Genomic DNA, 12,656 nt, shown 5'->3' with positions numbered 1-12,656 from the left:
TACCTTGGGTTCAAGTTGAGTCTGACTGCAAGCCCAGACCACTAGACCTGCAGTCTGGAGCAAAACTTGTGAGCGCATATCCGTCACTTCCAGAGATAAACTGCATCTGTTTTGCAAGAGCAATGTCTGGATCCATATTTGAATCCTGGAAAACAATGGCCAGTGATAAGGTCATGCCAGGGCGGGATGACACCCAGAATGTAGCGTGAAGGAAAGGGAAAGTTACAAGGGTGCCCTTGTGATAGTTAGAGATGTTATGGATGTCTCGTAAAGACTCATCTGAGGCTAAACTGTTGAGGAGAGCCATTAGATCAAATACTTAATTAATCTCTGTATGCAGAGGATTGTGAGAAGTGTGTTCAATGAAATCGATTCTCTATACATAAGCCAGGTTTTCAGATATAACTAAGATGGCCACCGATGACATCACAGACCCTACCATCAGCATGGTTTCACCAGATGACGACAGACCCTCCCATCAGCATCACCATGGCTCCATCCAATGACGTCATAGACCCGCCTACAATGACGCCCACCAATCAGCTCATGGACTAACACATTGTTCAACCCACTGACCAATGAACACATCTGGACATGCCCTTTCCAAGGTTATATCAGAGCATGCTTCAGTTGAAATAAAGCAGAGTCTGGGCCGACTTTTGTCGAGGAAAGATGAATATCTCATTTTTCAAGCATGTACTCTATCCACACCAATTAGAATCAGGCAGTAGGCAACTTGTGGAATTTTGTAAGATTTCACCCTAACAGAACCTTGCACACCCTATCGTCGTCGCTAGACGGATCCTTCCTCTCGTGCATGATCAAGTGCCTAAACTCTGCCTGACAACACGGAGAGCGCGACAATAACACGGGAATAAAACAACAAATGGATCTCCACCGTTTCCACAAGGACAACTTCTCCTGAGAGGTCAGCATGGGAGAACTATCACTGGCATATGGGAGAGCCACGAGTCAGCTTAAATAATGAGAGGGAATGGTATTAAGTTACAGCAGCTCAGATTAGAGCTTACGGAATCTCAGTAGGATCAAAAATTAATAGCCCTACTACCCAGAACAGCTGTAGCATAGCTCTACTACCCAGACACAGCTCTTGTGCAGCCCTACTACCCAGGGACAGCTCTCATACTGTAATACTATCCAGGGACAGCTGTCGCATAGCTCTACTACCCAGACACAGCTCTTGTGCAGCCCTACTACCCAGGGACAGCTCTCATACTGTAATACTATCCAGGGACAGCTGTCGCATAGCTCTACTACCCAAGGACAGCTGTCGTATAGCCCTACTACCCAGGGACAGCTCTCATACTGTAATACTATCCAGGGACAGCTGTCGCATAGCTCTACTACCCAAGGACAGCTGTCGTATAGCCCTACTACCCAGGGACAGCTCTCATACTGTAATACTATCCAGGGACAGCTGTCACATAGCTCTACTACCCAAGGACAGCTGTCGTATAGCCCTACTACCCAAGGACAGCTCTCATACTGTAATACTACCCAAGGACAGCTGTCGTATAGCCCTACTACCCAGGGACAGCGCTCTTCTAGCCCCTGGCCAATTTATGAACTGCAGTCCATGCTTGTAACATAAGCACTTACAATTAGAAGCAGCTTTTTGAATGCAACCATAATGCTGATGTGGTCCTCTGTGATGTAGTGACTGGACTAGCACATGAGGACATTTACTACATCCACTGTAGGCACCTCTACAGACAGTGCTCATTAAACAACTTGTTTGCTCCTGGGAGCTCACACTATACTGCCTTTCTCATAGGTATTTCCCCTGTTGCCATGGCGGCTTTAGAACAAAAAAAAGAGCCTCTGTTCGGCTACTTTCACACTTGCGTTGGACGGCTTCCGTAGCATTGCGTTGTGTGACGGATGCGTTGCATATAGTGGCACAATGCAATGCTACGGATCGTACAAAACAACGGAAAGCTTTTTTTTTTTCTTCTTTACAGTTTTACCGGCAGCAGACTATTGTGAACGATCAGCTGATCTCTCTCAATAGCCGGCGGCCGGGCGCTCAGCTGATCGCTCTCAATAGCCGGCGGCCGGGCGCTCAGCTGATCGCTCTCAATAGCCGGCGGCCGGGCGCTCAGCTGATCTCTCTCAATAGCCGGCGGCCGGGCGCTCAGCTGATCGCTCTCAATAGCCGGCGGCCGGGCGCTCAGCTGATCGCTCTCAATAGCCGGCGGCCGGGCGCTCAGCTGATCTCTCTCAATAGCCGGCGGCCGGGCGCTCAGCTGATCGCTCTCAATAGCCGGCGGCCGGGCGCTCAGCTGATCGCTCTCAATAGCCGGCGGCCGGGCGCTCAGCTGATCTCTCTCAATAGCCGGCAGCCGGGCGCTCAGCTGATCGCTCTCAATAGCCGGCGGCCGGGCGCTCAGCTGATCGCTCACAATAGCCGGCGGCCGGGCGCTCAGCTGATCGCTCTCAATAGCCGGCGGCCGGGCGCTCAGCTGATCGCTCTCAATAGCCGGCGGCCGGGCGCTCAGCTGATCTCTCTCAATAGCCGGCGGCCGGGCGCTCAGCTGATCGCTCTCAATAGCCGGCGGCCGGGCGCTCAGCTGATCGCTCTCAATAGCCGGCGGCCGGGCGCTCAGCTGATCTCTCTCAATAGCCGGCGGCCGGGCGCTCAGCTGATCGCTCTCAATAGCCGGCGGCCGGGCGCTCAGCTGATCGCTCTCAATAGCCGGCGGCCGGGCGCTCAGCTGATCGCTCTCAATAGCCAGCGGCTGGGCGCTCAGCTGAGCACTCTCACATGCCGGCGGCCGGGCGCTCAGCTGATCTCTCTCAATAGCCAGCGGCTGGGCGCTCAGCTGTACGTTCGGCCACCGAGAAATAAAATAAAGTTTCTGTGATTTAAAAAAAAAAAAAAAAAAAAAAAAGCATGCGCAGTGAAAAATAAAGGTTTCCGCCGCTCAAAAAAACGTTACATGCAGCGTTCCCTCCGCCCGACGCTGCGTCAAAATAACGAAGCTGCGTCGTCCAGCGGATGCAACGCTGACACTTGCGTTACAGTGCGTTGTCCATACAAGTCTATGGAGAATAGCGCAGTGCGTTAACGGACTGCGCTATTCTCCATAGTGACGGACTGCGCTGAACGCAAGTGTGAAAGTACCCTATACATAGGAATCATCAGGTATAGTGCTCCCTCCGCTCCACAAGTCTCCGTACGGCTACTAATCGTCACGTGATGAAACGTATGAGAGCTATAAGACTACATTTCCCAGGCCGCCCAGCGGATGACACTCCCCTTTGCGCCTGCGCATTTCGTGGAGTCCTTGATCCTAGGAAGCTCAGACAGGGAGCGGAGTGGGTCACATTTACGAAAGTAAAATGCACAGTTGGAGCCGCGTGTATTGCACCTTAAGCAAGGTAAAGTCAGCGCGGAAAGAGGCGCTGCAGGGCGACCACCTCCGGACCGCAGGGCTGTGACAGCGCTCCCTGCAGCTGCGGCCAGTGTGTGACAGCTGGGCCTACAGCACCCGAGCTGCCTGTGCCCGGGCATTGGGCTCTGCTGACCTTCAATGCAGAGTCCCCCATACAGTCACCACAGACTAGCACTCGCCATTCACTGATGGATTTCTAGTAGGTGACATGTAGCGGTGGTGTCGGTGTGCTGCCCCGTGTGTGTGTGTGTGTGTGTGTGTGTGTGTATGTATATGTGTGTCTGTGTCTGTGTGTGTGTGTGTGTGTGTGTTCTAGTAGGTGACATGTAGCGGTGGTGTCGGTGTGCTGCCCCTCTGTGTTCTAGTAGGTGACATGTAGCGGTGGTGTCGGTGTGTGTGTGTGTGTGTGTGTATGTATGTATATGTGTGTGTGTGTGTATGTATATGTGTGTCTGTGTGTGTGTGTTCTAGTAGGTGACATGTAGCGGTGGTGCCGGTGTGCTGCCCCTCTGTGTTCTAGTAGGTGACATGTAGCGGTGGTGCCGGTGTGCTGCCCCTCTGTGTATGTGTTCTAGTAGGTGACATGTAGGTGTGGTGTCGGTGTGCTGCCCCTCTGTGTTCTAGTAGGTGACATGTAGCGGTGGTGTCGGTGTGCTGCCCCGGGTGTGTATGTGTTCTAGTAGGTGACATGTAGGTGTGGTGTCGGTGTGCTGCCCCGGGTGTGTATGTGTTCTAGTAGGTGACATGTAGCGGTGGTGTCGGTGTGCTGCCCCGGGTGTGTATGTGTTCTAGTAGGTGACATGTAGCGGTGGTGTCGGTGTGCTGCCCCGGGTGTGTATGTGTTCTAGTAGGTGACATGTAGCGGTGGTGTCGGTATGCTGCCCCGGGTGTGTGTGTTCTAGTAGGTGACATGTAGCGGTGGTGTCGGTGTGCTGCCCCGGGTGTGTGTGTTCTTGTAGGTGACATGTAGCGGTGGTGTCGGTGTGCTGCCTCGGGTGTGTATGTGTTCTAGTAGGTGACATGTAGCGGTGGTGTCGGTGTGCTGCCCCGGGTGTGTATGTGTTCTAGTAGGTGACATGTAGCGGTGGTGTCGGTGTGCTGCCCCGGGTGTGTATGTTCTAGTAGGTGACATGTAGCGGTGGTGTCGGTGTGCTGCCCCGGGTGTGTGTGTTCTAGTAGGTGACATGTAGCGGTGGTGTCGGTGTGCTGCCCCGGGTGTGTGTGTTCTTGTAGGTGACATGTAGCGGTGGTGTCGGTGTGCTGCCTCGGGTGTGTATGTGTTCTAGTAGGTGACATGTAGCGGTGGTGTCGGTGTGCTGCCCCGGCTGTGTGTGTTCTAGTAGGTGACATGTAGCGGTGGTGTTGGTGTGCTGCCCCGGGTGTGTATGTTCTAGTAGGTGACATGTAGCGGTGGTGTCGGTGTGCTGCCCCTCTGTGTGTGTGTTCTAGTAGGTGACATGTAGCGGTGGTATCGGTGTGCTGCCCCCTGTGTGTATGTGTTCTAGTAGGTGACATGTAGCGGTGGTATCGGTGTGCTGCCCCTCTGTGTGTGTGTTCTAGTAGGTGACATGTAGCGGTGGTGTCGGTGTGCTGCCCCGGGTGTGTGTGTTCTAGTAGGTGACATGTAGCGGTGGTGTCGGTGTGCTGCCCCGGGTGTGTGTGTGTTCTAGTAGGTGACATGTAGCGGTGGTGTCGGTGTGCTGCCCCGGGTGTGTGTGTTCTAGTAGGTGACATGTAGCGGTGGTATCGGTGTGCTGCCCCGGGTGTGTGTGTTCTAGTAGGTGACATGTAGCGGTGGTGTCGGTGTGCTGCCCCGGGTGTGTGTGTTCTAGTAGGTGACATGTAGCGGTGGTGTCGGTGTGCTGCCCCGGGTGTGTGTGTGTTCTAGTAGGTGACATGTAGCGGTGGTGTCGGTGTGCTTCCCCGGGTGTGTGTGTTCTAGTAGGTGACATGGAGCGGTGGTGTCGGTGTGCTGCCCCGGGTGTGTGTGTTCTAGTAGGTGACATGTAGCGGTGGTGTCGGTGTGCTGCCCCGGGTGTGTGTGTTCTTGTAGGTGACATGTAGCGGTGGTGTCGGTGTGCTGCCCCGGGTGTGTGTGTTCTAGTAGGTGACATGTAGCGGAGTCATGCGAGGACTCGCACTAATCCCAGTCTTGCCTCGGCCTAAAAAGAACCTCAGTGGCTGTTGTAAAATCTGCAAGATTATTATTCCAATAGATTGTGGTATGGGGAAAAATAACTTTGCCAACAATACTGGACCAGCAGCGGCTCTGAAGGAGTGTGTTTTTATTTTAATGGGGGGCAAGCAGTCTGAAACCCCACCCAGACATCCCACTTAACATCCTGGCACAGAGTTATGTGCCCCAGCACTGGCAGTTTATGGGGGATGCAAGTATGTAGTAAACAGGGCAGGGCTCGTGTATTAATGATGCATTGACATTCTTGTGTTTTTGTGTTTAGAAGACCCCCCTAAGTCACATCACCCCTGGGCTGAAGAGAATATGTGCAGTGCCCCTCCGAACATACTCCGACCAGCCACGTGAGTCCTGAATGGTGGAGCGTCCTGTAATCTATTAGTTTCTAGTGCACCGGCTTGTGAGAAATAATACGCTGCAGCTTCTGTCTTGAGTCAGTCCTTTTCCTTGGCTGGCAGATGTTAGTGGATATCTAGCTATATATTCATTGCCGTGCCTGTTTTATAGCTATAAAAGAGCTTCACTCCTCCTCCCCAGGTCCAGCGCTGTCTTCACTGCGGAGTCTTTGGTGTAAAGCACCACTCCAGCTTTTTTCACCTCTGGAATGGTATCATTAATGTATCATTAATAATATACGGTACTTCCAGGGCTGCAGTAGTGACATCATGAATACAGCGCTCCTGACCACTGCAGCTCGTGCGGTTTACATTGTCCGAGCCTCTGACCGCAGATAGGCTGAATCTGTGAAGCCATTGTTCCAGTCTGACAGCAGAGACTCATCGCTGGACCTGGGGAGGGTGATTTAGAAAGGCATATATTTAGAACACTTGAAAGCCAAAAAGTAAGGGGGGGTGTCAATAAAAACTGTCTATCGCCAATATCACTGCAGGGAAGCTCTTGTGTAGTTCACATAATGAATTGCTCGGGTATAAATGCCATTTCTGATTGGGGAATTAGCGCATTCACTTGCTGCACAGTGGGCGCTCAGAAGAGCTGCTTCTAGATAAATGGAGTACAGAGACTGCAGTTTCGGTGTCCTCGCTAGTGAAACAGCAAGTTTTCTAGTCCTCTAGTGATGTTATGTAGTCCTCCATATTGCTGAGTGCTGTATAATCCTGCTGTCACCCCTGATTAGCAGCTTTCTGCCTATTCACAGTGCACAATCAGTGATGCGGATGGGGTTATACAGAGCTCTGCATTTGGAGAACTGGTAGATCTGCAGCAGAGGACAGGAATTTTATTAAAATTGCAGCAAACAGCCCAATAAGCGATAGTCTGGATCACTGTCCTACATCCTGCTGCTCTCAGTTGGCGTATCAAAAACCTGCTGACAGATTCTTTTTAATGTATTATGATATTTATACCTAGTTCAGTAAAGATTAAAGGGGAATCTGACATCAAATATTTTGATCCCCATCTGAAAGCAACATAATGTAGAGAGAGAGACCCTGATTCCAGCGATGTGTCACTTACTGAGCTGTTTGCTGACATTTTGATAAAATCAATGTTTTCTCTGCTGCAGATCTAGCAGTTATACAGAGCTCATGAATATGCTGGACTAGCTGCAACACGCCAAGTAGTCCTGTAATGATGGTAAAATCACTGCTAACCCAGCAGATTATCAAAACTACACAAACCAACCCAGTAAGTGACACATCGCTGGAATCAGGATCTCTGCCCCTACGTTATGCTGCTCTCAGATTAGGTGACAAAACCTTGCTGACAGATTCCCTTTAATGAACTGTGGACTTGCCGCAATCTTAATATCGCTCAGTTTTCTCTTAGGTTTTATCTGACAATTTAAACCAATGTTTACACTGTGGAGGCTTTTAGTTGGATCCATCAGCAGTTCTGTAATGGTTGACAGTAGGAATAGCAGGAATACAGTGATATCCATACTGACTAAGTAAAAGTACTTGGCACTCCAAAGGAAAGTGCAGAATTTTATTGTAGGTATTCTAGAGGTTTCAATCCAAACAATCTGGCCCTTCATCTGATATGGATTGCTTTCAGGGTCCGTAAAGGCAGAGGTGTGCGTGCAGCTGCAATATTGGAGGCGCTGCTAGGACCCAAATGTAACAGACGTTCTTGATTGCCTACATTAGAAGTATCAATGTAAAGTGTATGGCCGTCGTTGTGTTATCCTGTAGGCTTACCCTTTCCTAGTGAGTATCCAAACCATAAATGATCTGTCATGCAAGTGAATATACGCTGCAGACATTCTCTGCAGCACCAAAATGATTGCAGAAAATGTCATCTACAATGCTGCAATATGTTGTGGCTTTTTTATTGGCAATTTCTGGGCTTTCCCTAAAAATTCCTGTAGGTTCAATTGAATTGTAGGCTTTAACAAATATATTCCCCCAAAAATACTTTTTTTTTTTTCTTTTTTTTCGTCTTCTTCTTAGGCTGCTTTCACACATCAGTTTTTTCCGTCAGGCACAATCCGGCAAAAAAACTGATGCAACGAATCTGGCGGAAAAAAGGATCCATCGCATCAGTTTTTTCCATGTGTTCCTTCCATTTTTTTGACGGATCCGTTGTGATACTGAGCATGCTCCGTTCAAAAACCCGGATCTGTTGTTGGATTCCGTCATATGCCAGATGACGACGGATCCGGCGCCCATAGGCTTCCATTATATAACACGCCGGACGGTTACGGATCCGGCGTGGTCTATTTTTTTTGCCGGAGACAAAAAAAAAACGCTGTATGCTCATGCTGCGTCCTTTCCGGCAGCCGGACGAAGACATTTCACCGGATCCCGAGGACGCTGCATGCAACGCAAGGCCATCCGGCACAGTCCGGTGCTAATACGAGTGACTGGGGAATAAAGTGTATCCAGCGCCGGATCAGTTTTATCCGCATTTCTCCGGATTGTGCCTGACGGATGTGTGAAAGCAGCCTTAGAAAATGACAAACTAACAGGTGTGTTACTATAGATGATATTAAATCAATGCTGCCAGTATTATCCATTTAGGGCTCACGCCAAGGAGAATAGTAATGCCAAGTTCACTACATTCTTTTCTTAGAGGAATATTATGCCTTTAAAATTGACTTATATTGTGCTCTGAACTAAATCCTTTGGTATAAATTTTTGTCTTGAAGTGGATGCAGATATCACAGTCATCGGCTCCGGTCCAGGAGGTTATGTTGCCGCAATCAAAGCTGCCCAACTGGGCTTCCAGGTGAGTGTTGGGCACCGACACACTTTCCATGGTACACAAGCTTATTCTGGGATGTGCATTCTGTCGAACCATGCTAAAATGTGGAAAACCACTTTATCAGCAAGATACCAGCTAGCAAATTAATAGGTGCTAATTGCTGCGGCTTCCAATCACAATGGGACTCTGAAGTGCTTCATTGGAATGAAGCAAGGGCCAACATTTCATTCCTGGTCCATGGGACTGATAGGCAGCCAAACACGTAGAGAATGATTACAGCAATAATGCGTAGCTTTTGGTACTGTATATTCAGGTTTGGCACCTATGAGCCCCATTTTCAGGATCTGTGGGAATTGCAGCAAAGAAAAAAAATAATAATAATTTGCTGTTAATATACAAAGTAATTTAGAGGTCTGACTTTCATGCAATGAAGGTTATTTTCTAAGCATCATTTCAGAGTATTTATTAAATGGGGTATTCTGCCCTTCTTCCAAACTTGCCAAAGGGAAGAGTTTTAGAAAGGTCAGTCATGCCCATGCCTCTGCCAGGAGTGATGTTGGCCCGTCACCGGTGGTTAGCATAAACAGTACTTTGTGGTGACTGCCATTGTAGCCTCAGGGGTGCGACAGGTGAGTACGTTGGTTCTTTATATTCAGTGATCACTTTCCTGTTGCAACTTTTAAAAAGGAGTTGGGAAACCTTGTCATTCAGTTCTGATAGTCATATAAGGATCAGGTGTAATAGAGATCAGTGATCATTTTCTGGCTCATCAGCCTGGCACATCATTGACTGGTATTTAATGCATCTATTCAATTTCTTTTTAGACTGTCTGTGTGGAGAAGAATGAAACTCTTGGCGGAACCTGTCTGAACGTTGGGTGCATTCCCTCTAAGGTATGTCTGAATGGCTCTGCTGGTTGTGCGATCGAACAAGTAACTCATACGGATTTTGGTGTAGACCTTGCAGTATTTAATTATCTGTCTATCCGGCAGTGTCCAAAGCTGCTCACTTCTGTATTGTACGTGAGTAGTGCCGATGCTGTTACAATCCCCACTGCTGCACATCACAATAGCAGGTGTGTGGGGTCAGTCACTGGCGCTGTTCACTTAGTGCAGAAGAGCGTCTCTGGTCAACGATGGATAATCCTTCAGATTCATGATACACTGAATACTTTGTCTTTTACTTGTGTTTGTACACAAAATATGAAAATTTATATACTCAAAAAAAAAAACCCCACCTATGCAACAGATGTAATGCTATGGATCTTTCTCATTGTCTGCCCCACATATTGCATATACTTCTACACTGGAAAAGGGCACTTACAAATTTTAATCAGGTGTAAAATATTAATGCAAAGTAATTTAAATACCGTATTTTTCGGACCATAAGACGCACTTTTTTCCCCCCAAATGTTGGGGGAAAGTGTGGGGTGCGTCTTATGGTCTGACTATAAGGCTGCGGGGAATGAGGGTGCCGCGGTGCAGCGGGTCATCGGCGGCACGAGCAGGCTGTAACAGCCTGCCGTGACCACGTGGGCCCGCTCATTACATATGCACGCCCATCCTCCCGCCCATCATCTCTCAGCGAAACCGGCGCTGACAGGTGGGCGGGGTGATAGGCGGGGGGTGGGGTGCGTGCATGATTAGCAGCCGGCCGTCATCACCCCTGGCAATTACAGCCTGGAGTGATCATGTGCGGCTGTATTCACTGCCCCCCGTGCATCATTATCAGTGTACTCACCCGTCACCGTGTGTGGAGCCGCCCCCCTGCAGCATCGCGTCTTCCTGTCTGTGCCGGCGGTCCGCTGATCTGGACACTAGCGGCGTGCACCGCGATGACGTCATCGCTGTGCGCGCCGCTAGTATCCACCAGAATCTATCAGCTTACCGCCGGCACAGACAGGAAGACGCGATGCTGCAGACACCGGTGACTGCTCCACACAGCGGCGCTGCAGCTGAGACAGAGATCGGTGCTTCAGGGAGTGAGGAAGGGTAAGTATAAACGTTTATTTTTTTTTCCTCTGCCACAGGATACACGCCATTTACCAGGATAGATGGGGGCATTTCATGAGCAGGATGGATGGGGGCATATCATGAGCAGGATGGATGGGGGCATTTCATGAGCAGGATGGATGGGGGCATTTCATGAGCAGGATGGATGGGGGCATTTCATGAGCAGGATGGATGGGGGCATTTCATGAGCAGGATGGATGGGGGCATTTCATGAGCAGGATGGATGGGGGCATTTCATGAGCCGGATGGATGGGGGCATTTCATGAGCAGGATGGATGGGGGCATTTCATGAGCAGGATGGATGGGGGCATTTCATGAGCAGGATGGATGGGGGCATTTCATGAGCAGGATGGATGGGGGCATTTCATGAGCAGGATGGATGGGGGCATTTCATGAGCCGGATGGATGGGGGCATTTCATGAGCAGGATGGATGGGGGCATTTCATGAGCAGGATGGATGGGGGCATTTCATGAGCAGGATGGATGGGGGCATTTCATGAGCAGGATGGATGGGGGCATTTCATGAGCAGGATGGATGGGGGCATTTCATGAGCAGGATGGATGGGGGCATTTCATGAGCAGGATGGATGGGGGCATTTCATGAGCAGGATGGATGGGGGCATTTCATGAGCAGGATGGATGGGGGCATTTCATGAGCAGGATGGATGGGGGCATTTCATGAGCAGGATGGATGGGGGCATTTCATGAGCAGGATGGATGGGGGCATTTCATGAGCAGGATGGATGGGGGCATTTCATGAGCAGGATGGATGGGGGCATATCATGAGCAGGATGGATGGGGGCATATCATGAGCAGGATGGATGGGGGCATATCATGAGCAGGATGGATGGGGGCATATCATGAGCAGGATGGATGGGGGCATATCATGAGCAGGATGGATGGGGGCATATCATGAGCAGGATGGATGGGGGGTATATTATTAGCAGGATGGGGGGTATATGAGCAGGATCATATACAAGGCAGGAGGATCCTTATCAGAATGGGGTACCTTAGTAGAGAATTTGGGGACATTACCCCCATAACAGTGTCAGCAGCAGATCCTTGCCCCATAACAGTGTGTCATGACCATATTTTTTGGTTAAAATTTTATTTTCCTATTTTCCTCCTCTAAAACCAGGGTGCGTCTTATGGTCAGGTGCGTCTTATAGTCCGAAAAATACGGTACACTATGACATTTTCTTGCCACAATATTAGAGTGATATTCATAACTTGGATAAATTATACACATGAACAAAGGGAATATCCACAACAGGAATGATCATGAGTATGATTTTATAGACATGCAGTTATAAAAGGTATATTGAATCTTTTTTTTTTTTTCTTTTTTTTTTTTCATAAAACATAAACACCCTATTTGTGTGTGTGTGTGTATCAATTAAATCATATTTCTGTTTTGGTTATTCACTTTCTTCATATGTCCATATTAATTAAAGAGGACCAGTCAGGTGCAATATGCACCCAGGACCACGAGCAGTTCTGGGTGAATATTTATAGTCCCTGCCTAATCATCCCTGTATCGAATGGCATACATAGAGATCTTTAGAAAATGTATTTTCCCGTCGCCACGACAGCGCCACCAGAGAGATAGGTCCGCCCCTCATTCTGGACAAGAAACCCACTAAAATAAAAGGGCAGCACCTCTCTCATGCATCAGTTCGGTTTCCTGTCCCAGGATGGGAGACCCAGAAGTGCTGTGGCGCTGCCATAGTGAAGGACTGCTGTTGGTTGGGGTCCTTGGTGTTCAAATCAGGGGCCTCAGCTTCCTTTTTTCTTTTACCATTATTTTGTTTTTTTTGGGACTGGGTCTGTGTCCTGCCGGGGTGTATAGCCCTGGTGGTTGTATATGCCGGT

General features: G+C 49.3%; 1 protein-coding gene across 1 annotated transcript in view; it reads left to right on the top strand.

The window, feature by feature from the left end:
* The first annotated feature begins 3,282 nt into the window (after nucleotides 1-3,282).
* Nucleotides 3,283-12,656, top strand: part of DLD (dihydrolipoamide dehydrogenase) — a 49,973-nt gene continuing 40,599 nt past the window's right edge. Inside the window, exons 1-4 of the mRNA XM_075345141.1 lie at nucleotides 3,283-3,402; nucleotides 5,876-5,954; nucleotides 8,717-8,796; nucleotides 9,597-9,665. Of these exons, the coding sequence (XP_075201256.1) occupies nucleotides 3,364-3,402; nucleotides 5,876-5,954; nucleotides 8,717-8,796; nucleotides 9,597-9,665 (267 nt within the window). The 5' untranslated portion in view covers nucleotides 3,283-3,363. The remainder of the gene's footprint in view (nucleotides 3,403-5,875; nucleotides 5,955-8,716; nucleotides 8,797-9,596; nucleotides 9,666-12,656) is intronic.

Source organism: Anomaloglossus baeobatrachus, chromosome 4 (assembly GCF_048569485.1).
Source record: "Anomaloglossus baeobatrachus isolate aAnoBae1 chromosome 4, aAnoBae1.hap1, whole genome shotgun sequence".
Classification (NCBI taxonomy): domain Eukaryota; kingdom Metazoa; phylum Chordata; class Amphibia; order Anura; family Aromobatidae; genus Anomaloglossus; species Anomaloglossus baeobatrachus.
The sequence above is the reverse complement of the archived record's forward strand: the minus strand, read 5'-3'. Positions and strand labels throughout refer to the sequence as shown.